General features: G+C 38.2%; 1 protein-coding gene across 1 annotated transcript in view; it reads right to left on the minus strand.

The window, feature by feature from the left end:
* fes (FES proto-oncogene, tyrosine kinase) overlaps positions 1-16,826 on the minus strand; it is a 29,853-nt gene extending 13,027 nt beyond the window's left edge. The window contains exons 1-9 of the mRNA XM_016670413.1: positions 16,602-16,826; positions 15,867-16,040; positions 10,195-10,291; positions 9,932-10,115; positions 4,823-4,960; positions 4,618-4,737; positions 4,359-4,481; positions 1,956-2,151; positions 1,034-1,114 (exon numbers count right to left, since the gene is read on the minus strand). Of these exons, the coding sequence (XP_016525899.1) occupies positions 1,034-1,114; positions 1,956-2,151; positions 4,359-4,481; positions 4,618-4,737; positions 4,823-4,960; positions 9,932-10,115; positions 10,195-10,291; positions 15,867-16,040; positions 16,602-16,826 (1,338 nt within the window). The remainder of the gene's footprint in view (positions 1-1,033; positions 1,115-1,955; positions 2,152-4,358; positions 4,482-4,617; positions 4,738-4,822; positions 4,961-9,931; positions 10,116-10,194; positions 10,292-15,866; positions 16,041-16,601) is intronic.
* Positions 16,827-24,648: the final 7,822 nt, after the last annotated feature.

The raw sequence follows: 24,648 nt of genomic DNA on the forward strand, positions 1-24,648 counted from the left end.
CATTTTTAGGTGCTTTTGTCTTTTTCAAACAGTTGTGCTTTTCAGACAATTTGCTTAGAAGACACCTTTGATTTTTTTTATAATATAATATAATATAATATAATATAATATAATATAATGTAATGTAATGTAATGTAATGTAATATAATATAATATAATATAGGATACTTGGCTTTTAATCATAAAAAATCCAACCATTATTTTTTAAGCTTTATTTTACTCTTTGCATGTTTCTACCATCTTGTGTAAAAAACCTACAATTATGATTCATTTAAAATTTACTAAAACCATCATTTCCTGCAGATGAGACCAAAAAGTTAATGTCACACTTCCTGAATTCCTATGCAATCAATCAGTTCTAACCTAACAGGTGAGCTGCAAACTTTATGACCTAAATTTCTCATTCATGTTTTCAGCTGGGCATTGTAGTTTATTTGCTGAAGTTTTTGTTGCTGTAGTCGCCATTGAGCTCATTTTTCTTTGAATGAACATATTAATGTTCTGACACATTATCTAATAAATAACCTAGTAAATAAATGAACTTCTCAGAATATATTATTTAGATGACAAACAGTTTGGTCAGGTAGTTTACCCTAATCACAAACTACTGATCATATTTCTGTAAATAAGGAAAACTTCAGCAGGAGCTCATAATCAATAAAACATTAATAAGTAATTAGTCTCACATTTATCCCTGGCTCATCTCATAATCAGTTACTGACTGATATTGGTCTTTTTAATTTAATGAGATCATCATAAGCCAATGATCAGTTCATAATTCCTGATTAGTTTCTGTGCAATAAAGATTGTTTATCTGACCCTTATTTGTAAGATGTTACCAAAATGTGGTCATTTTTATTGCCTTTCAGAAGGAAGGAAAGTTTTGTTCCTTACTTCATAAACACTCGGCTTGTTAGACTGATCTGAATTGGAATGAGAATAATTTTAATTTCCTTGGGGAAATATTTGTCCACACCAACAAAGATATTGTTCGCTGCATAAGCAGCTTAATGAAATATTAATGCCATCCTACCTCAGATTTGTGTCTAAACAGGTTGCTCAGGTTGTTTATGATCCCGTCCACGAGGATTTTACCCGAAGTTTGAACATTGTCCTAAAAATAACAGAGCAAAACATTGTGGTCAATATAAATGTAAACTTTAAAATGGAAAGGAAAACATTTTTATGCAACAAACATAATCAAAAGAAAACATTTGCTTTAATTGTTATCTATGTCTCATGGTGCTTTCAGTTTGTCTCATAATGTAACCGAATGAGTAACCATTTCAAAACATATTTTGTTCCGTTATGCTGCAAGCACTAAAGTTTGAACAATGTCCAAACTTTAATGTACTCTAAGTAAAATTTGAAAATATAAAAAAAATACAAAGATTTCTCTCATTTGCAACAGTGGAGACAAATATTTCTGTGTTGTCCGACCACCAACATTGACAAGTTATGCAACTTTAAAAAAAAAATAACAGAACTATGTGAATTCAAGACATAGTCAAAGGAAAATAGCTTAAGGTATACTTTAACTAGACCGATGTTTGGGATCTGTAACCTGGTAAATCTATATAGAAATGGAAAGAGGTGAAAACATCCAGCATATCTGCCTCCCAGCAAAGGTTACAATTTGTTTTTGTTTTGAATTTTTTCCTGAAATTTTATTTCTAAAACTTTCAGACTCTGGTTTTGTAGTGGTCCTCATTTCTATTCCATGTTAGTTTTTTATTTAATTATTTATACAAAACTTACAGCTTCAACTTGATTTGAAACTTTCTCTGTGCCACATCAACACTCGCTCATTTTAAAACCAAATGTCGGTAGTTCTTCCCCACCCAGTCACTTTCAGTGAGGTGTTACACAAGACGCTCGTTTCTGCCTGCTTCAAAGAACTGACAACAACTGAGAAAAAGGGAAACCAGAAAAGGTCTGCAGCAGGGGGAACATACATTGCTTGTACTGGATAAAAGCGAAACAGAGTCCATGTCCAGCCTGAGGGCCTGTGGAGGTTCTCTGAAGCCCAGCTGGTCCAGTTTCTCCTTTAGAAGAAGTCTCTGAACCTCCAGTTTCGCTTTTATACCCTGAGACAGAGCAACCTGCTGTCTGCACTCCTCCATTGCATGTCTCTTGCTGAACTGATAAACCCTGAGGAGAGAAAACATAAATAAAATTACTTTTTTATTATTATTATTTAGTGCATGTATCGTGAAGTTTACTACCTGCACCTCAGTCAGCTGTGATGGTCCATGAAACTAGTTAGAAACATGCACAACAGCCACAAGTTTCAGGCCACAAAAACATCCTGAGTTGCACGTAGGTGTTGCTTTTGATTGCTGAGGTTGTTTGTGTGTGAAGTTCTTGAGGGGCTTCCGGAAAACAAGTTTCTGGATTTTAATGAAATTTCTCAATTTGACATGAAAATTTGGGAAAATAGGTTGAGCAGAACAACTTCAGATCGAACATTTTAGAAAAATCTATAATTTAATTTGACTAAAAAACAAAATTAAGCACTTTATGTATTTATTTATTTTTATTGTTGGCCGACAGCTCAACTTGAAATGTCTTCTATCTGCATCCGTCCTAGGGATGCTGATGCAAGAATGATTATTTTCGCAACTGTTTATCTGATTTCAGCAGCTGCAGCAAAGTGGTTTGTGTTGGTGTGTGTGGTGAGCGGCGCTGCAAAGCTACCGGTTAACAGTTTAGCCAGAGATTTCTTCTTGTCTTTTGTGATAATCATAGGCCTACAGACATGTCATTTCAAAAATACATCTGCCTACTTCCTGATCAGCTTGTGGCTCAACCTTAGTTAAAGGCTTCCATTGGTGTGCTTTAAATAGGACCTATTATGCAGAATTTACATTTTGTACATTTTTAATACTTCCTGTTTGGGTCTCAAATGCTTCTAAAAACAAACCAAGCACTTAAAAACACAAAGCCATTTCCTGGTTTTATGGTATCTGGAAAATTAGCTCTTTCAAAAACCTCCAGATTGTTAAATCACAATCACTGTTACCTAGCAACCCCCGCTGAATCCAGCCCCATCACCTACCAACCCCAGCAAAACCACAGGACGTTTGGTCAGCTGGTTTTACCACTCTATGGGCTGTACAATGGCTGCTGGATGCGACAAATGTTTTCTTGTTGGCTTACCACACAGAAATCACTTGCTACATTATTGTTGGTTGTACAGGAGGCCCCACTTCTGCTTTTCAAACATTTGTGGTTGTATAATTACGCATCTGTTTGCAACCGTTTTCACATGAGTGTAAATGCTGAGTTGGGGTCAGCAGAGGCTTATTGGGATTTAAAGAGACAAGAGGTCATAAAACAGCTCATTCTGACATAATGGGTCTCTTTTTAAGATGGATATGGCTGTTTTCCGTTGGTTTCTAACAGACAAGAATCAGGACAAATGTGGATGGAGAATGTAAATTTAAAATTAGGAATGCTTTAATCTCCAAGCTAACATCCGGAGAGGATGAAAATCGACAGACCACCAGAGAGGAAACTTTCTGAAAAGGGTTAACAGAAGTGCAGAGAGCAGATCAGATAAGATTTTAGGTTTCAGATATGAATAATGTAGGTATGCCCTTTTTATGAGCCGCAGGAACTTAATGGTTGACACTCTTCCTCTTTCTGACTGATGATCATCCAAATACACACAACCACCAGCATGCATGCATGTTACTTCACTTCAGCTGCTAGTAAATTATTTGCCATGTGCTGAAAACAGAGAAGCATCTGTAAAACCAGCTCTTCCCTGAACTGTATTTCCCAGTCTTGCAGTGACATTGTTTGTGAATTGTTTCAAGAGAAACGAGCTGAACTGAATTACTGTGGAGTCTGAAGAAGGGGAACATTAAGCCTGACAGCCCCGAAAAGGTCACAGCAGGTCAGCTTGAAACAGCTTTTCCTGCTGGTTTACAAAATGTTTCTGTGAAAGTGTCACCAGAGGGCAGCGCGACCTCCACTTACCTAAAAAACACCTCAAAAACACCATATGTGCTTCCCGGCTTTCTGTAATGATTGTCAGGGTTTTGCAGATAAACACTCTGGTTCCTTTTGTCCTTCAGGAGCTAATTAATAACTGGATCAAACCTGTGACACCTCTGGACAGGCTTGTCAACCAAGAAAAACGAGGGGACCGGGATTCATAACTCCTTGCATATTACTGCCTTATTATTATTAATAAGGTGCTTGCAGCCTCTTGAAACCAGGCAGGCTATTAGCAGTCACTCAGGACTGCACACAGAGGCAAAGCGGGAGCAAAATTTCAGCAATTTGCCACCAGAGCTCCCAAAGATCGTTTCCTCCATTGTGTGAACGCAGCAGCCCTGCTCTCTCTTCACCTCTGGCCTTTTTTGTTTCCGTCCACCTCGTTCTCCAGCTCCAGCTCCAGCTGCTCCACAGACGTCTGCTGAGAGCCCAGAGACCGAGCCAGGGCCAGCAACTCCTCTTCGATCGCAGTCAGCCTAAGAGCAGAAGCACCATGAGGAAAGAGGGGAAGTATAGGGAGAGTTTAAAGGAAATACAGACAGAAAAGAAGAAGAGGAAGTCATTGAGATATTAACAGAGGAAACTGGGCCTTTGCTATCTCGTTGTTCTCACTTGTGCTGGATCGTCTCCAAGGTGAGGTCATTCAGCTCGATCTCTTTGGGCTTCAGCTGCTCCGTGTCCTCCAGGAGGCTGCAGTCAAAGTCTACACAAACAGGGATCTCCCCAACGGACCTGAGATCAGAAACACGGACTCAACAGCTGCATCTCCATCAGAGCACCGTGACCTTTACTCTGCAAAAGTTTTGCTTCTTCTTACCGGTTCTGCTGGGTGAAGCTCTCGTACTCTCTGTGCGGATCGATGGCGATGAGGGCGGATGACATCTCCCTGTGGACCTTCACCACTTCCTGCTGGAGGAGGGTGGAGATGTCAAAGTATTCCTGCAGGATCTCCTTCCTGGATGTGAAGAAGTTGGAGAGTTACTCACATTTTCCAGCCTCCAATGAATTACAGTTCCTCTAGACCAGTGGTGTCAAACTCATTTTCATTTTGGGTCTAATCCAGATCATCAATGTCCTCAAAGGGCGATTGTGCCAGAATGTACTGATAAAACCCATTAATAAACTGTTATCCTATTATGCATCCTTGGACGGGTTAGAATAGGCCTATGGTTTAAAGGTTTTCATCACATTTTTTGTGAAAAATCAATCTTAGGAAATGAGATTTCAGTTCTGCTCCTTTCAGAAAGAGATGTTTTATTGCCTCTTGTCTCTGCTGGCCACGCCCAACTCAACATTTACACTTTATTCACACTGCAAGCAGTTGCACAGTTATACAGCTGTATATCTTTGACAAGCATTAGTGGAGCCTTCTGCACAGCCAAGAAGAATGCAGCAAGTGGTTTCTGAATGGTAAGTCAACAACAAAACACATGTCTTGATTTGATTTGATTTGATTTGATAGATAAAGTAATATTTAAGCACACAGCTCTCTTTTGAGGGTCCTATAAAAAGCTATGGAGGGCCACATTAGGCCCTCATGCCTTGAGTTTGACCACTGTGCTCTAAACAATTCTGTAATATTTAATTAGTGCAAGTATATAACCTTGAAAAAGTACTATTTACCACATTTATCATCGTAATTCAACCATATGTAGCTCTTTAGATTGACAAACATAAATGAAAAAATGCTTGTAAAGTGGGGAAAAACAATTATACACATTAATCAAGAATTTATTTTCAAATAAAAAGATACATTTTTATTATGTCAAGTGAGGTTTGCATTTCTATTCAGAGTCAATAACTTGTATATCCACTTTTTGCTGCCTCATCTCATGTCTCCAACTTTCCACATTAAGAGTTTTTTTTTAGATACATTTTCAAATCTTACACAGATTCTCATAAGTGTGGCTCTCCTGCTGAACCTCGCAGAACAGCTGAGCTGATACAAGATTTAATTGCACACATATGGCCAGCATTTACTAATTGGGTGACTTCTGAAGGGAAGTGGTTTCACTGGTTTCTATGCAGGGACCTGACGGTAACAGAGGCCCAATACAAACGCAGGCAAAGAAACATAAAAACGCCACAGGAGAATGAAAACCTGCAAATGTAGCTGCTTTCAGAAATGTTCATTTGTGAGACAGGTTTGATTGCTTGCATGATAATATTTAGATCTCATTAATTTCTTATATAAAAATCTGGTAATATGACGTATAGCAGAAGAAGAATTAAATAAACTGTGTCACAAATTCAACCACCTCCATAGGTCAAACTCCGAGCGTCCTTCCATGTTTTAACTGAACTAAGGGTGCCTCTCAGGTTCAAAGCATCCTCTGACGTAAATGGCATCCATTCAGGAATCCATGCCTTATTGAGTTTTATGAAAAGGGTTAAACGCTTTTGAAAGGGGCCACAGTTTTTCCCATTTTCACCAAAGCCTCTCAGAAGTGATCGTGCGGGTGTCTGCATCCTGAAACCTCTCATCTGTCAAAGCAAACTGGAAACTCCTGAGCAGCTGACCGTGTCAGAGCTGCAACTTTCTTCTTTTTACAGCTTCAGGTCTGATTTGACTTCGTCCTTTTTCATTAATAATGATGAAAGAAAAAAAGGGGGTTCTTTCAGCACTTCATTTTTCAGTCTAAAATAATTAATAACATCAGTAATTTGGGGAAAATTAGGTGCTTTTTAGCAGACATCTTTTTGATGTTTTGACTCTTAATCATGTTTGATATGTGCAATATCGCTTTTGGCACCAGTCATGCATAAAATAATAAGTTTGGGCATATATTGGTCAATCCTCTTTATTATGGCAACTTTTAAGACTCCTCTGAGCTTCACCCTTTTAATAATTGTGTGTAAGTTGTGTTTTCCTTTCGTTTTATTGTTTTACATAATTTTATGTCCAGTGTATTAAGGTTAGCATCAACCTGCTGAGTGCCGAGGGACAAACAGATAGAAACCTTGGGTTATAGTCCAGCATGTTTACAAATATTGTGATTTTGTTCATTAATATGCTCCATTCCTGCTTAAATGCATAAATAAATCTGAAATGTGAGCCTGGGACCCATAAGTGTAGAACACATGTGTCGAACTCAAGGCCCGTGGGCCCAATCTGGCCCGCTGTAGCTTTTTATGTGGCCTTCTAGACTCCAACTTACATCAGTAAGCTCCTCCACTTTTTAGTAAATCCACAAAATCAAAGATAATCAAGAAATTCTGAATGGACTGAAAAGTTCTTCAATCATTATCTCAGCTTGAAGTAAAGCTTTTTTCTGCTTTGTTTTGTTTTTTCAGTTTTTTCCTTTGTAACTCTTCCATCTAACTAACACACATCAATCTCTCTGGCTCTTTCTTGTTGATGTTTCTTTAAATCTTACATGTTTTTCCTCTTCACTTATTTGAAGATTTGATTTGAAGTCTTGTATTCACCTTGAATTGTTGTTTTTGCTGTTCTCAAACAGAGGCTTTTTCTACCAAACCAGCTGCAGAAGAACAAAGTAAAGCTTCAACTGCATAAATAATTCATAGTAATTTCTTTTTGTTGGAACTAAGTGAGAAAAATTGATAAACCAGACAAAATGTTGATGCTTCACTCGGAGATGAGGAGCAGCCACTGCTGCGGCAGTCAGTAATCAGTTTGGATAAAATGAAGAGTGCAGGTTTGGTTCGGTACCAGCATGGTTGAGTTATGGTTCCAAAACTGCTGAAAGTTTCCATCATGCTATTCCTGTGGTAAAATGCAAGAGAAACCGCCAGAAGAACCTCAGTTTCTCCAGCCTGCCCTTCCTAATTGAACATACATCACTAATAATAATACAACTGAAAATGTGCAAATATGGATGTACAAAATTATTTCCTGTTGAGAAAAACATAAACAGTAATAATGCGGAGACTACAAGAAGTGCCAGCAAGTAAACATTAAGAACCCAGCCAGCGATGCAGAGCATTAACCCGCTAACATTAGCTTGACACATTTGGGTTTGTCTATAAAAACAAGAATAGCAAAAATGTGTAATGTTTAAAAAACAATTACTAAGTTTAGCGTTAAGCCAATATTTTTACTTGAATCCATGTATCACAATTTTAAAAAACCCATCAATAACAAGATAATTATACAGCTAATACTTTATCATTTAAACAACAGTGGAAATTGTGTTCCTTTTAATTTCAAATAAAAGCAGTTAGATTCTGTTAAACGTACTGAAGTTAAATCTACAGGTGTATGTGGAGCCGCATGTGTGTTTTCTTTCAGGAACTTTGAGATTTTAATCTTTGTCCTCATCTGACCTCACATGCAGAAACACACCTTCATGTCTGCTGGCTGATCAAAAAATAATCCAACTCCAGCCTGGTTACATTAGCAACCCATTAAATGTGGAGTCCACTTAAAAATGACTTTACATTTTAATCAACTGCACATCAAGTTCCAGCTCATGTGTCTGACCTTTGACCCTGGTGCTGACCCGAAGTTTCCCTCTGTCCAAACCTGCTGTTTGAGGTGGAAAGGTTCTCTGATGATTTACTCAGGATCCAAAGATTATGAAACCAGTCAGACTGGATCAGAGTCAACTTCACTTTAAACCATATTTTAATCAGCTTTGACTTGATTCGTATAACATTGTCTCAGCTTTTGCACTGCTTTAATGTTACATCATGTTTTCGCTCTTGACACTTTTGATTTTGCAACAAGTGTTTCACTTGTCCTTTCATTGCACACAAACTGTAGAACAGCCTTTCTGTGAGAACTAATTTCTGCTTCTGTAAACTGAGGCGGATCAGAGAGTGGAGGATTTCACAAACCGTGGTCGTTTACGCGCTTGGACGCTTGGACATCGCGCAATAACACGCAGTCTTGTTAATCTGAGCTAAGCTGCGTAGCTGTGTACCACTGAGATATTTAAGTTTTCAGTATAAAGTCTCAGGAAAGACCAGAAAATGTAGGAAGAGCCAAAAAGAAACAATAAAGTGATTTCTCATGAGAAAAAAAATTGCTCTTCTTCTTCTTCTTCTTCTTCTTCTTCTTCTTCTTCTTCTTCTTCTTCTTCTTCTTCTTCTTCTTCTTCTTCTTCTCATGATTTGACTCCTGTTTCCTGATCTGCAGTGTTTTTGGCGCCACTCCCTGACTGAGGTTGATATCTTTCTGCTGCAGCTCACGTCCAGCACCGTCGTAAAAGTTGCAATTGTAGAGATTCCTGGCAGATGACAAACGTCTTGTGGGTTTTGAGTAGAGCGGACTGGGAAGCTGAATAAGCTGCATCAGGTAACATACTGACTACAACTTTACAGAACCCAACTTTATAAACTCTGAATATCCTTTAAATCCATGCATGAATAAATATGTTTAAGAGTTTATTGTTGGTAATTAGAGAACTTGAAAGTATTAGGCAAATGTTCCGACAGTGCTAAGAATAAATAATAAAACTGAGTTCAGCTTCTATTTCTCTGAGAGTGAATACAAATTAAATCATCAGAGATTATGCTTTATTTTATTTCATTTATTTTTATTTTATGTTATTTTTTTTTATTGTTTATTTGATAGGGAATGCCTGCATCCCAGTCTATATGATGCAAATATTACCTTAACTAATTTGCAACATTTGTCCTTAGAAGTTGTTTAAAATGAAAAGTTAAGTTCAACAGTAAATCAAATAAAATAATGAAAAGTGGATATAAAATTACGTATTTGAAACTACCGAATCAAAACATTGACAAATTGTTTTTATTCAGTAGTTTTAAATACATTGTTTTATATCTATTTTTCATCAACTGTTGATCTTATACATAAATATTTCCACTGCATTTAAATGAAAGTTTGTTGAGATTTTAAATATATGTCTCTAATTTTCTTTAAGCCTCTCACACACACACATGTGCACGCACGCACATACACACACGCCCATGCAGACTGTGTTGAATGCAGTCTTACAGGATGAGCACCATCTCCTGCTGCAGCGTCTGCAGCGCGCTGAGCAGAGCCGGCTGCATCTGGCTGTAGTGGTGCTGATGGTAAACCTGAGCCGCTTGCACCGACAGCACATACTCATTGTGGAGCTCGTGCAGCTTAAGGGAAGCCTTTATATAGCGCTCCCTGTTCTTTTCTCGCTCCTTATCTGCATAAAGAAGAAGAAAGCACAAGGTATGTCTGAAACTGATCCTATTTAGAGAAGTAAAAACCCTCAAAGTTCTCACCTTTGCTCATGTCCTGGTACTTCCTCCTTGCCAGAGCTGCGTCTTTAACCGCCTGCCTGTAGCTGGTCTTCAGCCTCTCCAGCTCTGTGTGGGTCACCTATGCAACCAAAATAAAGCATTTTTGAATTCATACATGACAACATAAATTATGACTCTGACAAGATGTTTTTTTTTGTTTGTTTTTTTGCTTTATTTTGTTTTGTTTTGTTTTGTTTTTTTTCGTCTCCTAGCAAAGGTCTTCCCTCAAAGCACGAGATGCAAGTTAGCTGGAGCAAGAAAACAAATTCCTTCACGGACACTGAAGAAGCCAAATCAATTCAGAAACTGACAGCAAACCAATGCAGAGGCTCTTGAACGTGTAATGTGTTCTCTCCCTTTGGTCAAACACAAAATCAGTCAGCCGCAGCGTTTCAGTTGTACTGCCTCTGTCTGCCTCTACACTGCCTACAACTCCACTGTTCTTCTCATTACAGCCACAAGGTTCAATGCATTTACTGGGATTTCCTGTGATTGACACACACTAGTGTCTTATTGCGAAGTGGGAGAAAAGCACAGAAAGTCTTCGAAATATTTGGTGAAACTCTTAAGGTGTTGTGAATTTGTATTTTCCCCCTTTTACTTTGTTCATTTAAACAAAATCCAGTGTGACAAAATGCTTTGGCATGGAGAAACGTACAGAACGTACAGAAAAGTAACGTGTTGGTAATTTGCAAACATGTGGGAAAAATTAAGCCAAGATTTAAAAGTGTGTGATATAAAGGAAGCCAAACACACCACCTCTAAGATGAAACATGGCTTCTTAATGTGAGGATGATTTTCTTTAGAAGCTGGTCAAAGTTCATGAGTAGATAGATCAGATTAGGGAAGAAAGTTTGTTAGAAGTAGAAACTGGAATGGGATGAAGGTTAACCTCAGTTTGACTGCATTTCTCAGATTTTTTTTTATATAAATAAAAGGAAAACCATGAATCCTTTTTACCTCCACATAGCGGTTATGAACTGCTGTTTGTCCATCTGCTGTAGAAAATTCCAATAAACAATTTACATTTTGTTATGTTAATGTGAAAACGTCAACATTTATTAATAGCTTTTGGAGGCGTCAGAAAAGTTGTAAAATAACATAGTGAATATAGCCGGGTGCCAAAATAAGTGACACACACACACACCATTTTATGTTTCATCCTTTTATCGCTTTTAGAAACCCGTCATGATCAACAAAGTTTGGCTTTTTGACAAAATAAAAAATAAAAAATAACAGTTAATATAAAAAAAAATGATTTCTACAAAATAAGCGACTGCATAATTTACTTCCTTCCCACCAGCATTCAGTAGATTCACCTTGAGCTGCGATCACAACATGGAGTCTGAGTTACACATCTGGAGATGTTACTCCATTCTTTCCTGCTAACCTCTTCAAGCTCCAACAGGTTACATAGGAATCAGATACTTGTCAAGTGCTGTCACAAATTCTCTATGAGATTGCGGTCTGGGCTTTGACTGGGCCACTCCGGAACATTCACCTTGCTGTATTCAAACCAATAAATGTTCTCTAACCCCAGCAGATGGAAACAAATTCCTCCAGTATTTCTCTATATTTGTAACACTGAATTTTACCTTCTACCTTTACAAGCCTGTAACAGCCCTGACAGCATAATGCTGCCAGCACCGTGCTTCATTGTGGGGATGGTGTGCTCGATGTGATTTGTTTTGTTTGACGGCCAATGGGCTCCATTTTGGTCTCATCAGACCAAATAACTCTTTTCCACTTGACCATGGACTCTAACTAACTGCAGTCAAATCCTGATGTAAGTTTTCATTAAAAATTTGTTTCTCATTGCTGCCCCACTTTATTTAACTGAGGTTATGAAAATAGTCTTTCCATTTCTTGATGATGGATTTCAATGAATACACTGATGCTTAGTGCCTTGAATTTTTTTTTTTGGTATCCATCCCCTGACTTATACTTTTCAAAAACATTTTCTCTGACTAGCTTGGAGTGTTTTTTTTATCTTTATGCTATAATGGTAGCATAAGTGAATGAATGAATGGACCTTCCACGTGTCTGTATTTCTGTTACACTTTTTGTGAGAATATTAGCACCAACTGGCTGGACCTCTGTTGAACTGAGTCAGTCATTTTAAGCAGGTGAATAATTATGACTATTGGTCATTATTTTTTTTTTAGAAATCAACTTTCACTTTGACATTACCAAAGCTTTTTGTAAAAGTTTTGTCAAATTTTGTTGATCATGACTGATTTGTAAAAGCAATAATCCAGCGGGAGTGAATACTTTTTACCACCAGAGTTTCTTTGCACCTTGACAGTAAATACCACGAAACACAGACACAGGAAGTGGACAGCAGACCTGCCGCGCTTCTCTGAAGGAACATGAAAGCTGAGAAACAACATTTGAGGAAACGATCTGACCTTTGACGTGTAGCTGGTGGAAACGTTTCAAAGCTCTTTGATAGCATCTCTGACTGCTCTGTTGGCTCAGTCAGGTACAAAACGAAATATCTATTGTAAAACCGCACAGCGACGCTCGCTTTGCACGGCAAAGTAATAGCACCATGTTAAGCAAACGACCCAACAAATGTTTGAGCTGCAGCCCAGCACAGATTTACAAAACTTTGCACTTCATTTGCTTGATGTAATTGGGTAATAAAACAAACAGGACGGGGCTCGTTTTAAACTGCGCTGGGCTCTTATGCTTAAGTTTATGAAAATTATATGTAATTATAAAACTGCCACTCATCTGCAAAGCTTTGACATGTTTGCTTAAGTAATTTTTTATATGCAAACAAACATTATTGCCAATTTTCCACATTGTGTAAATCAATTTGTGTTTTGCTTGCCCAGAAAGAGGAAAAGATTTTTAGAAATGGTCGAGACTGAAAGAAATAAGATGATGTGTGTAAAAGTAAACTTTAATGTTGCTAACATTTACAATGTACCTTTATATTGCTTGTTTATAGATATTTATTTGTGGACACCTTAATTAAATATAATGAGAAGTATTTGCAGACTTTTTGTTCCGTTTGCACACTGGACTTCCTGTGCAGTTTTATTGCTCCTCTATTTCAGGCCGGTGATATTTAAGACTCCAGCAACAAGAACAAAACCTCAATGATCTCAAACTAAACACGTTGAGTCTTTTCATTCAGTAGTAACTAACCAGCATTTTGATCTGAAAGTGAAGGGAGTGAGTCTTGGCTGACTGCGTCTGCATTATTAGACTGAATATATTATGAGGAGTCTTGAAGGATATTTTTTTGAAACCAGACGAGTTTTCTGAGTCACAGGAAGCAAGTCCAAATATGGATGACAATCATGATGATCGGTAATGGCATTGTATAGAAGCTCTGTCATGTCAATAAGTAGCATTCTCGATAAATAAAAAGAAAATAAAAGGCAACATGTTTGATGGACGCATGGCGTTCATGAGAGGTCCTCACTTTCCAGAGAACTTTGAACTGAGCAATGCTGTTTTCTAGATTATGAACTTAAATATTGACACAATTTAATGGTGCTCAACTTAGACATGAACACATTAAACTACTTTTCTGGGGGACACTAAGGGTAGCCATAAAATTCATTTTCCTTAGCCTTCAGCTTGGTAACTGCTGACACATTTCAGCTAACCATGAAAACAAAAATTTTGGCATCTTAGTTTTTGTTTTAGCCCCTTGATTTTGCTCTTTCTCTGAGAATTAGACTCTCTGCTGGAGAAGAGGAGAGGACAAGTGCAGCTTGTGTTACTTCTAACTTTTCTTTCAGAAGACCATTCAGGATTTTAGCTTGCTAACTAAATATATAGTTCGTAAACAATATTAACTTGTGACTTGAATGTTTCACTTGGAACTCTGACTTTTATAATATATCAATAACATTAATAAAATATGACTTTGAAAAATGAACACACACAAGATAATAGAGAAATTACCTTGTCATCATCATTTTTCTATGACCAGGTAAATAAACCAAAATACTGCTGTTGTATTTTTACTCTTTACCTTTAAAAGCGGGGTACACTGTACTCCCAAATCTACTCCTCACAAACGCTACATCCCATCATCAACAAACTGTCTTTAGAGTCCAGAGTGTCTCTAAAGATGCTCTGGACTTTTTTTCTTTTCCAGATCATAAGTCTGTCTGGTTTTATGTGTCTATTTGTCTGTAAGAGCCCTAAGCAGAGCTGTGCTTTTAATCTCATTGTACTGCTTATTGTGCAATAACAATAAACCTAATCTAATCTAAAATAATCTGGCTCCAGACATTTTTGTGGCCCAGTTTTCACCTGTCTTTAAAACAATATACGTATGGATGCAAAAGCAGCAATCTGTTCAGGTTTAATAAATCACATTGTGAGTGCCAAGCCATTGCAGTGGCATTGCTGCCAGCTACTCCCAGCATTTAGCATTTTCTGATGATCGACATGTTCAGCATATTCATGAAGGCGAACACATTATGCTGCTCTTTGTGATGATGACATCCTGCTAACAGTTTGTAGGTCAGTAAGTTTGCTACTATTTTTAAACTCGCAAACCTTTCAAGGACCAGCAAAATATTTCACCTTCATTTTTTGTGACTTACAGGTGATGTAAGCTCAAAATTCAGTGTCTCATAACATTTGAATTTTACACGTCAGAAATGAAATAATGTTTCAAACAGAAATTTCAGACGTTTGAAAAGTTTGTTTGTTCCTATACACTCAATAGTTGGGGCTCATTTGGTAGAACCCCAGATTTTAGGTCATCTGCATTGTTGGTTCAGATTCTGTGACTCTTTTTATAAATTAGATTAGATGCAAACTTTACTCTCCTGCATTCATGTTTTAAATGAGCACATTTGAATTAATAAATGTTTTAATTGTTTTGGGTGTTTTAATGAGTGTGACTTCCTTTTTAGCATATTTTCTGTCAATTTTTTTCCTGCCAGGAGACTACAGATGAAAATTAGCCCTGGTGGCTAAATATGGCATATTTACATCGCTGTTTTAATGTATTTATGATAATTAATATGCACTCTCCCTTATAAAATAAATTCTCATCGATGGACCAGAGGCTTCAATTCCTTTTCTCCTTGCAGCTCCTGTGTGAGATTTAACAGCTGTGGCTCTTGATGCGACTCCAGCTACCTCCTTCTGATGCTCTCTCAAATTCTTGGAAATATTTTTGCTTGGCAATCCTCTCAAGGTCGCAGTTATCCCTTTTGCTGTTGGACCTTTTCAATCAAACTTTCCTTCCACTCAACTTTCTAAGCATATGCTTGAACAGAAGTTTGCATGTCCTACTGACTGAGACTCTGAGATCAGGAGGATCAGAAAACCTTTGCAGGTACTTTGAGTTATACCCTTATTAATTAGCAGATAAGGGTATGACAACACGAATCACCAATATTTAATTTTTTAACGCTAATTTTCTGACACACTGAAACTCATTCAAAGCATTTATATTTTTTTAGATGTACTTGTGGGGGGTAAATGGATGGATGGATGTTTATGTCAGTGTCACACCAGCCTTATGCACACCCCTTCAAATAAAGTGTTTACCGAACATTAAACATCGCGTTTTAAAAACTTTTTAAAGACTAACTCCAAGTATTAGAAGAAAAACACTCCAGCAGGAAGTGAACGTGTCAAAGAAACGCCTGTCTGTGTGGTTTGTTTCGCACCTTGTTGAGCTCCTGCCGCAGAAGGTTCCAATGCTCTGCGTAGGTTTTGCGGAGCTGCTGTTTGTCTCTGATGAGCAGAGTCAGTTTGCTGATGGGCCCGTCCAGGAGCTCCTCGGAGCGCCTCCTCATCACCTGGCTGAGGGACTCCGTCTGCGAAACCAGCACTCCCCACGACTGGCACACACAGGAGAGGGGAGGAAAATCATCAGCTTTTACGCCCAACTCCAGAAGAACATTAAACAGGTTTTAGATTTGAATACATGCAAATCGCACAAAGTGCCATAAAATGCCCTGCTTCCACTTTCAAGAACTGAACATCCAAGTGTCATAAACACCAAACACTGTGTGACTACATCCCCTTTTCTGGTGGCTCACCAGCATTTTCACCTGAATAGCAAAACCGTGTTTTAAATAATCCATGTTCATGAGCTCATCAGATATTCTGAAAGCCATGCAGATGAAAAATTGAAAAGACTTTGCAAGATGAGTAGTGGTATTGCAAAATAAGTGCAATCTTATGAGGGACTGGGAATTCATTAACATTAAATTAATGAGGAGACGAGCGGAGAAAGGTCTCTTAACAAAACCATTTTACAACTTTTGGTCTTCATTTGTAGTTTTCTGATACATTTTTTTAAACGAACATCATCTTGTTTGACATTTTTAGACTCAGAAGATAAAACGAACTCTACCAGATGTTTCAACCCATCAGTGTAGAAGTAGAGAAGACCCCACCTTGTTGAGCTGACTGATGTAATCCGCTCCCGGATTGGTCTGAGGCCGGTCCATCTTCTCGGCCATGGCAGTCATTTGGTGGAGTTGCACTGAGAACTCCCGTTCGCTCTTCGCCCGCTGACCCATCCACTTCTTCATGATCTCCATCAGGTGAAGCTCGGAGTCCAGCAGCCTCATGACGGCCGCGTGCGCCTGTGGACACCGGAGATCCTCGCCGAAACCCATCTCTGGACTAATGCAACCTCCTTCTGCCTGGGATGCGTCGTCAGCAGCGCGTTCTCATGAGTGAAGCAGCAGCTGCTCTAATGACCAGCAGAGTCTCTCTCTCTCTGCGGCCATGCAGAGGTTTCACTTCCCTCTGAGCAAGAAAGAAGTGTACAGCGGTTCATGAGAGGCAGCACTTCCTCATGTATGTTTGAATGTGGTTCTACTTTCAATTTGCAAACAGCTTTAGTTGCATAACACCTACCAAACTCATCATATAACTGCATGTGTGCCATAAACATAAATATATACATATACATAAAATATTTTATTTATTATATTTTTTTTTACTTCTTTGGGGGAAAAAAAACTAATGAGAAGTAGATGTTGAACACAGCTGGTGCACTTTAGAAGTCATGCTCCTTATCTACATAATTCATCATGTCTGCTCATTTGCTGCTCTGTGCAACACAAACATGAGATTCTCAGTTCGGTTGTGTTTCCGAGGCTCAGAGATGTCTGCAGGGTCTCAACAAGAACACATTCAAAGTCGTCAGTAAAGCATTAAGCCTCATTAAGTTTCTCTTTATTTGGAATTAGTCGATTAACTGCGACTAAATGATGAAAATCTTAATTATTAAATCATTTGAATTGTTCTGTTTGACGTGATGATTCTACTTTCTTTTCATTGCTCCTCTGTTTTACCGTAAGAATGGGTTTTCCTTGATTGATGAAACATGTGTGTGTTACATACAAGCATCCTCTGTTTGCATGGTTACATTAAGAAGGAAACCGAACAGTTTCTGTTGAAAACCTTACCGTCAACATGAAACAGATGAACTCAACATTGAGCAAATTACAAGAATCAAAGGAATAAAGTAAATAATAAGCTCTAGGTGGCATCAAAACAGGATGGATTTTATCATTACTGCCTTGAATCCACTCAGAAAAGGGAAATTAAACTGCCTAGCAGTGGAATATACATAAAAAAATGGATGTTTCCCTCTAGGAAACAACTTTAAACATTTTATGAGCAAACAAAGATGTGGTTTTATGGGAGGTTTGGTCATGTTTCATCATTTAATGAACCTAAAACAGTAAAACAAACTTGTAAGTGTAAAGCACTGACAACAGAAAACATGTTTTTGTTTTAGTATAGATTGGTTTGCAAATGTATAAATGGACCATCTAGATGTTTCTCCAGAATCTCAACCAGGCTGTGAACTTTGTCAAACGATCATCATAGAGTTAGCATGCTATATAATTAACTAATGTGTTAAATTTCCACATATATTTCATTTTTGGCAGAAGATTGTCCCTTAATGCTGATTACAAGAAAGTACACCGATATGTGTGAGTCCGTCGTCACAAACTATTCTGATGCAAAAACAGCTAGAAAAAAAAAGATCCCAAGCACAAAACAAGCACTGACCTACACACTGTGCTAAATTAAAAATAAAATACAGCATGACAAGAAAGTTGTTCTGACTGAACTGCATTCAAAGCAGCTTCCCTCCAACTATCAAAGACACAGTAGTTTAATCTCTCAGGCATTAAATATTTTACATGGGGAAATATATTCAACATAGGGAAAGAAAACTGACTTCTAGAGTTTTCAGTAGAGGCACAGACAGACACAAATCACATCTGTGTTGATATCTTGGACAAAAAAAGTGCAGAAACCTTCAGCCTGTCCAGAGCTTTTCTGGTTGTTAGAGAGTCAGTCGCGCTCATGGGATTCAGCAGTGTTTGAAACCTCAATCATCCACCGAGTCACTGACAATGTTAACCCCCTTTTATTACACCTCCTGCATTGTACGGGGTTTCAAATGTGCCAAAAATGCTTGTACATATTTATGTGTGCGCTCTGAATTTTATTCACCTTCCCTTTGGGAGCAATAAAGTATTTTTGATTTGAAGTTGAATTTAACTGAATATGCTGTTGAGTATGTGAGTTATGTCAGAAGTTAGAACTTGGAGCTGGTTTTACATCTGGTTAAGAAGTTGGAATTAAGCATGGCGACATAAACAAACATGATCTACAGCACCTCTTACAAACATAATTTTAAGCTTTTTACTTTACATAAGCAAGCACCACTTTCGATTTGTTCGGTTTAGAGTTGCAGGCGTTGAATGTGGCACAGTTAGACAGCCTGCAATAGGTGTTTTTTGTGTGTTTTTGGCTTATTTAATGATAAAATGACATTTTAAGAGAGGTTGGAAGGAAAAGGAAGACTGTGGATGAAGAAACGATGATGCCATATTTTTTTCATTGGTGACCCAGTCTACCCTCTAGATCAGTGTTTCTCAAACCTGGTCCTCACTGCCCCCCTGTCCAGCATGTTTTAGGTGTTTCCCCTCTGCCACACACCTGAATTGTATCTCTGGGTGATTAACAGGCTTCTGCAGTACTTGATGGTCATGCAATCATTTGAATCAGCTGCTCTGGAATAGAGGCACATCTAAAACATGTAGAGCAGGGGGGTGGTGAGGACCAGGGTTGAGAAACACTGCTCTAGATCCTCACTTAAAGGAGCCATTAGATTCAGGTGTGCTGCATCTAAGAGTTGAGCCTGATTGGTCATTCAGCTTGCACTGGATTTCAAAATTATATTGGTTGAATTATTTTTCTATGGTAAACCACAAAAAATTCAGCTAACAATCGAGGGTCTATGTCGCGATTAAACCAAAAGTTTCTCTCTTTTTTTTTTTGAATGAGCACAGCATTAAAGCCGGCCTTTTGCAGTTACTTTAATTTATGAGATGGTTTTATTGTTGAGTGCAACCTCCCTGCTGTAAACTCCTCCACAAAATTACACCAACCATAAATTAGAAGCACTTTCATTAGACAAGCTATGGAGGTGAAGAGGCAAGATTCGCTCTGCAAACACAGACCGCAGAGGAAACGGCTGCAGGACGTGTTCATGCGCTGCATGCACAAAACCTGGACATGGGGTTAGATTACTAAACAGTAGTGATGGGTCCGGCAACACCGATGCGTCGGTGAATGCATCAAGCCCATAGACCAAAACCCGTGTCGGTGCGCGTATTGGTTTCAGCAAGTCATGTGACCGACACAGGAACCGTTTCAAAATGACATTAACGCGCCAAACTGTGTTTATAAGGAAGTAAATCTGTCAAAAGCATTTGCCAAACTAATTCTTAACCTTTTACAGCATCAACTATGGAGCAGCCTCAAAGGAAAGGTTTCCGCAGTGTGGCACCATTTTGATCTTATATTGGAAAATAAATTTGTTTTCATTTTTGTTGTTTCATCCGGTTCTTGTCAGTTTCTACTTGATCTATCTGAATCCAAATTCAGCTGAAATTGACTCTTAGTTTACTTTCATGTTATGTTCTGCAGGTTAAGTGTCACACATGTTTGACTAAACTGTCTTATTTAAATAAATCCACCTTTTCAATGTTGAGGCATTATGAGGCCAGGCATGAGAATGAAGTCCCAGATACACCTAGATAAACTCAGATATACAGCCATTCTACAAATTACTCAGTTGCTTTTCATAAATTATTTCTTAAACAGTGATCCTTCGCTATAACGCAGTTCACCTTTCATGGTATCGCTGCTTCGCAGATTTTTTTGTGCAGTTTTTCCCCCCACAGTGTTCTGCGTCCTGATGGTAAAAACAGTCTCCGCGCTTCTTCTCTCTAAAAAGCGTAAAAGGCTAAATTTCAAAATGTTGTAAGACATTCACTTAAATTTTTACTTTATGGTACATGTTCAAATTTTTTATTGACTGTATATCAAATCTATTTTAAATTTAACTGAAGATATGACATAATACAATATATAATATTCAATAAAATACGAAGACTTAAATCTTATTGTATAGACTAGGTCATCAAATCACTACATTGCCTGTAGGAATTTTTAATGTCCAGCAGGTGTCAGTATTGAGTGACACAGTATCAACACAGAATCGACACAGTTTTGCTATGGGTCGAAACAATACATGACGCCTCATTTACCCATCACTACTAGACAGTGTCCACTGGCCCTAGGGGGGCCACGGTCCCGCACAGTTTAGCTCCCATGACTCTAAGATTTAAATCTCTGCATTACTTCCCTGGCCTGTTTCCAGGTTCTGCAGAGGTCTGGGTAAGAACCTGTTCATTAAATTCATCTGTGTTGAACCAGAGAACTTCTGAAGCATGCAGGACTCCAGCTCCGAACGACTGGCGGTGGACGTCACTGCTGCAGGATCCGGACTTCATCATATTTAGCCTTTGAATGCCACTTCAGAGTCACTCAAGAGAAATGACACACCAGTTCTTGATGTACCAATTCAAGTATTTGGTTTGGTAAAGTGGTATAATAAAAGACAAACATTTCACATGAATTTAAAAAGAAATGCTCACATAGCAGCAATTCCCTCACTGTTAATTTTAAACTCAGCTGCATCAAGAATAAATCTACCACTTCCTTTTCTTAAGCCACTTCACATTCTATATATATTCTCAGTTTTTATTCTAATTTAATGGCACAAATTAAGATCTCAGTAAACAAGACTTACAGCTTTGCATATCTGCGTGGCAAGAAAAGACCATCTATCTGAGGTAAGGTAACTATTTTATGTTTTTTCTCCTAAAGATTAGCATCTCTACTGAAAGATAGTTCTGCAACTTAGAGCACTCAGCTTGCAACCCTATATGAATTTTTCTGTATTTTCTAAAGTGCTCTTGACTACCAAACACTGATGGGCAGAGATGCACAAAAACACAGAGATAACTTCACATTGAACAGTTTGAGTGCAGACAATGGATGAATTTTCAATTTTAAAAGCCAAGACAGCTCTGCAACTTGTTGCAGTCACTGAATTCCTTGTTTTAAGCCATTGCAAAACCAGAGACAGTATAAAAATCTTCCTGCCATTAAAGTAAATTTTGCATTTAACTTGCTAAAGTCCAGTTGGTACAGACATGCACCATGAAATATTTCAGCATTTCAATGGAGAAACATGGTTGTGACAAGGCGAAGATTCAAAAATGAGTAGGAGGTTCTTAAAGAGACAGAAGCCCAACTTCAAGGTGTTAAATTGCAAAGCCACATTTTTCTTAAGTTTCATACATACAGAATTTTATAACAACAGAGGTTAACACAGATACTAGATAGTGGTACATGGTGCCACAATCTGGCTGGAAAATACATAATCCTGCCTCTTTAACACCTCAGGCATAAAGACTGATAACCTCTATGCCACAATGCATTTTTAAGAGCTTTTCCTAGCAGTTTTTCTTTCCACTTAATTTTTTGTAAATGTGCTTTCTTTATAAGACTGCAAACAGCCTGTGTGTCTGTGGTTTAGCCTCATTGTGAAGAGTCTTCATCATCCTCTGCTGGGTAAATGTGAAGTCGGCATAGTTCAAGTAAACCTTCTTTCACACTTTTGAATTGACCTTTTGTGATATTTTATGAATTTCAGGTTTTAGTACTAAAAGTATCTTTATATTCTGGTAAAAATGTCTATGTGGGGAATAAGTTCCTTGAATTTCCCATCTGTCATTGAGCTGCTAAAAATGGAAAAAGTCCAAAAGCAGAAATAGATTTTTAAAATTCTGTTTTTTCACTTATTTCGCCATTACCAACTTCATGACTTGACATTTACTCTGCAGCTTTCTTGAGCAGCAACAACTCGTCTACTGCTGGGAACAACTGGAATATTTTTTAAAAATAAACTTTAAGTAAACTTACTCATATTTTACACAAGGTGTTTTTTTAAATATAAGGCAGCAGCTCTCACAGTTTCAGTAAAATTATTCTGCTGAATAAAATTTGTAATTTTAACTCAAAATGTATTTCGGTACATTATTAATTCACTGGATGCACATAGAAAGGTTGAGTCACAGTTTCAGCACCGTGTTTCAGTTCACCAACATGTTCTTCATGGAAAAAAACTTCAGGTGCTGAAGGATTCTCATAGCTCAAATTTAAATACAAAACACAAACTTTCATTAGGAAATATAATGCAGCAGGGATTAAATATCTGAAAACAAGAGACTTCAAAAGAAGGAAAAGAGGAACAAGAGAAAGAAAAGATGGATGGTATGAAAGTTGAGAGAAAGAAATAGCACAGGGAAGAAAATGTTTGACAGGAAGAAAGAGAAATTAAAAACAAGGAGGAAAGGAAATACATGGGCCGAGAGGAAGAGACAAAAGAAAGGAGAGGAAAGGACCCAATGAAGGGGAGAAGGGAACAGAAGAGCAGAAAGACGAGGAAAAGGGAAGGACATGAGGAAGATAAGAAAAAATGGCAAGAATGGAAATAAATGAAAGACAAGGAAGGAGCTAAGGTAGAAATGAAAGGTGCAAAAAGAAAAAAAACAAAAAAACAAGAGGAAAAAAGATAGATGAGAAAGGAAGGAAGAAAATGGAAGAAGGCAAGGAAGAAAGGAGACAAGCAAGGAAGAAAGTGGGGAAGGACATGGAAAGAGAAAGAAATGAAGGGGAAAACAAGAAAAAAGTAGAGGAAGTACATAAAGGGGAAAAGTAAAAGATACTGAAGAGAAATGGTATGCGGAAAAAGGGAAAGAAAGAAAAGCACAGAAGGAAGGTACAAAAGAGATGACAGGCGAACACAATGATGACAGCTTCAAGGTACACGAGGAAAGTGAGAAAGGAAGGACACGAAAAAGGAAAGGACACGAGTCAGACAAAAGGGAGGAAGCAATGAAGGAAACAGCTGTGAGAAAGGACAGAAGAAAAGAAACGAGTAAAATGAAAATGAAGAAAAAAAGAAAACCAAGTGAGTGAAAATAGTCTGAAATTATTTTTTCTTTCTTGAGGCCTTGGAAATGCTGATTAAAACTGCATATTTTTCCCAACAGCACAGGAACCGTGGCAAAAAAGAGTCAAGACACGCTTAAATTTGCATAGATCTTTATTTTTAGTAGAATCTATAATTGACATCAATTAAATAAAAAGGAGAAAACAAAAGAAAAACATCTTTAAATTACAAGAAAATTACACTGCACCGTTCATATAGTACAAAAATAGGCCTTATTTTTAGAGTTATGTCCCATGTAGGATAGTCATTCTTGTACATTAATCATAGGTCACAAATCTGTAAGGTACTGTGTGCAGCCACAGGTCAGGATCCTCACCTGGAGGCGGGAGGAGGTCAAAGGAGTGGACTGAGACGGCTCCTCCATCGCAAAGTGTTTCGCTTCGACTTTAACAGGCATGTGCGCGCAGATCCGGTTCAGCCCTTAAGGTCATGGCGATGGGATACATTCTACCTCCTCCCTCCACGGCTGCTCAACAGGCAACATGTCGTCACGGATCACCGATGGGTTTCAACTAAACGCAGCTACAGGAGGACGGCGGGACGAACCGACCTGGAGGCGACACGTTCTAATACGAAACAGACAGCATCTGAATGATTGTCTTTGGTTATGCCAAAGATATTGCTCCTACCGACTACGTCCGAGTTCGTGTGGATAACTTCAGACTACATCCTAAAAACGGGGACAGGAGCAACACCGAGCTCCGAGTGACAGCATTAAAACGACGTGATGGGTTTCATCTTTATAATCAGAAAAGAAAAATAACTAGCATCAAACTGATTTTTTATTTTTTTGTTGTTTGTCAGCGTTTAACAGCTTCGAGCTTTACTGCCAGCGAGGTGGGGGGGCTTTACAGTCATGAAAAAGCTGCTTTCTGGGGCTATTAGCGCACCGGTTTCCTTTTTAGTGTGTACTTTATATCACATTGTGGCAGTGAAGCTGCTGATGGGCTTCAGCAGCTCAGGAAGCACAAGCTAATTAATGCTGCCGCCATTCAGGAGTTTCTCTAACAGTTAAACCCTTGAATGAGAAGAGTGAGAAT

The sequence above is a fragment of the Poecilia formosa genome, unplaced genomic scaffold (genome assembly GCF_000485575.1).
Source record: "Poecilia formosa unplaced genomic scaffold, Poecilia_formosa-5.1.2 Scaffold33, whole genome shotgun sequence".
NCBI lineage: Eukaryota > Metazoa > Chordata > Actinopteri > Cyprinodontiformes > Poeciliidae > Poecilia > Poecilia formosa.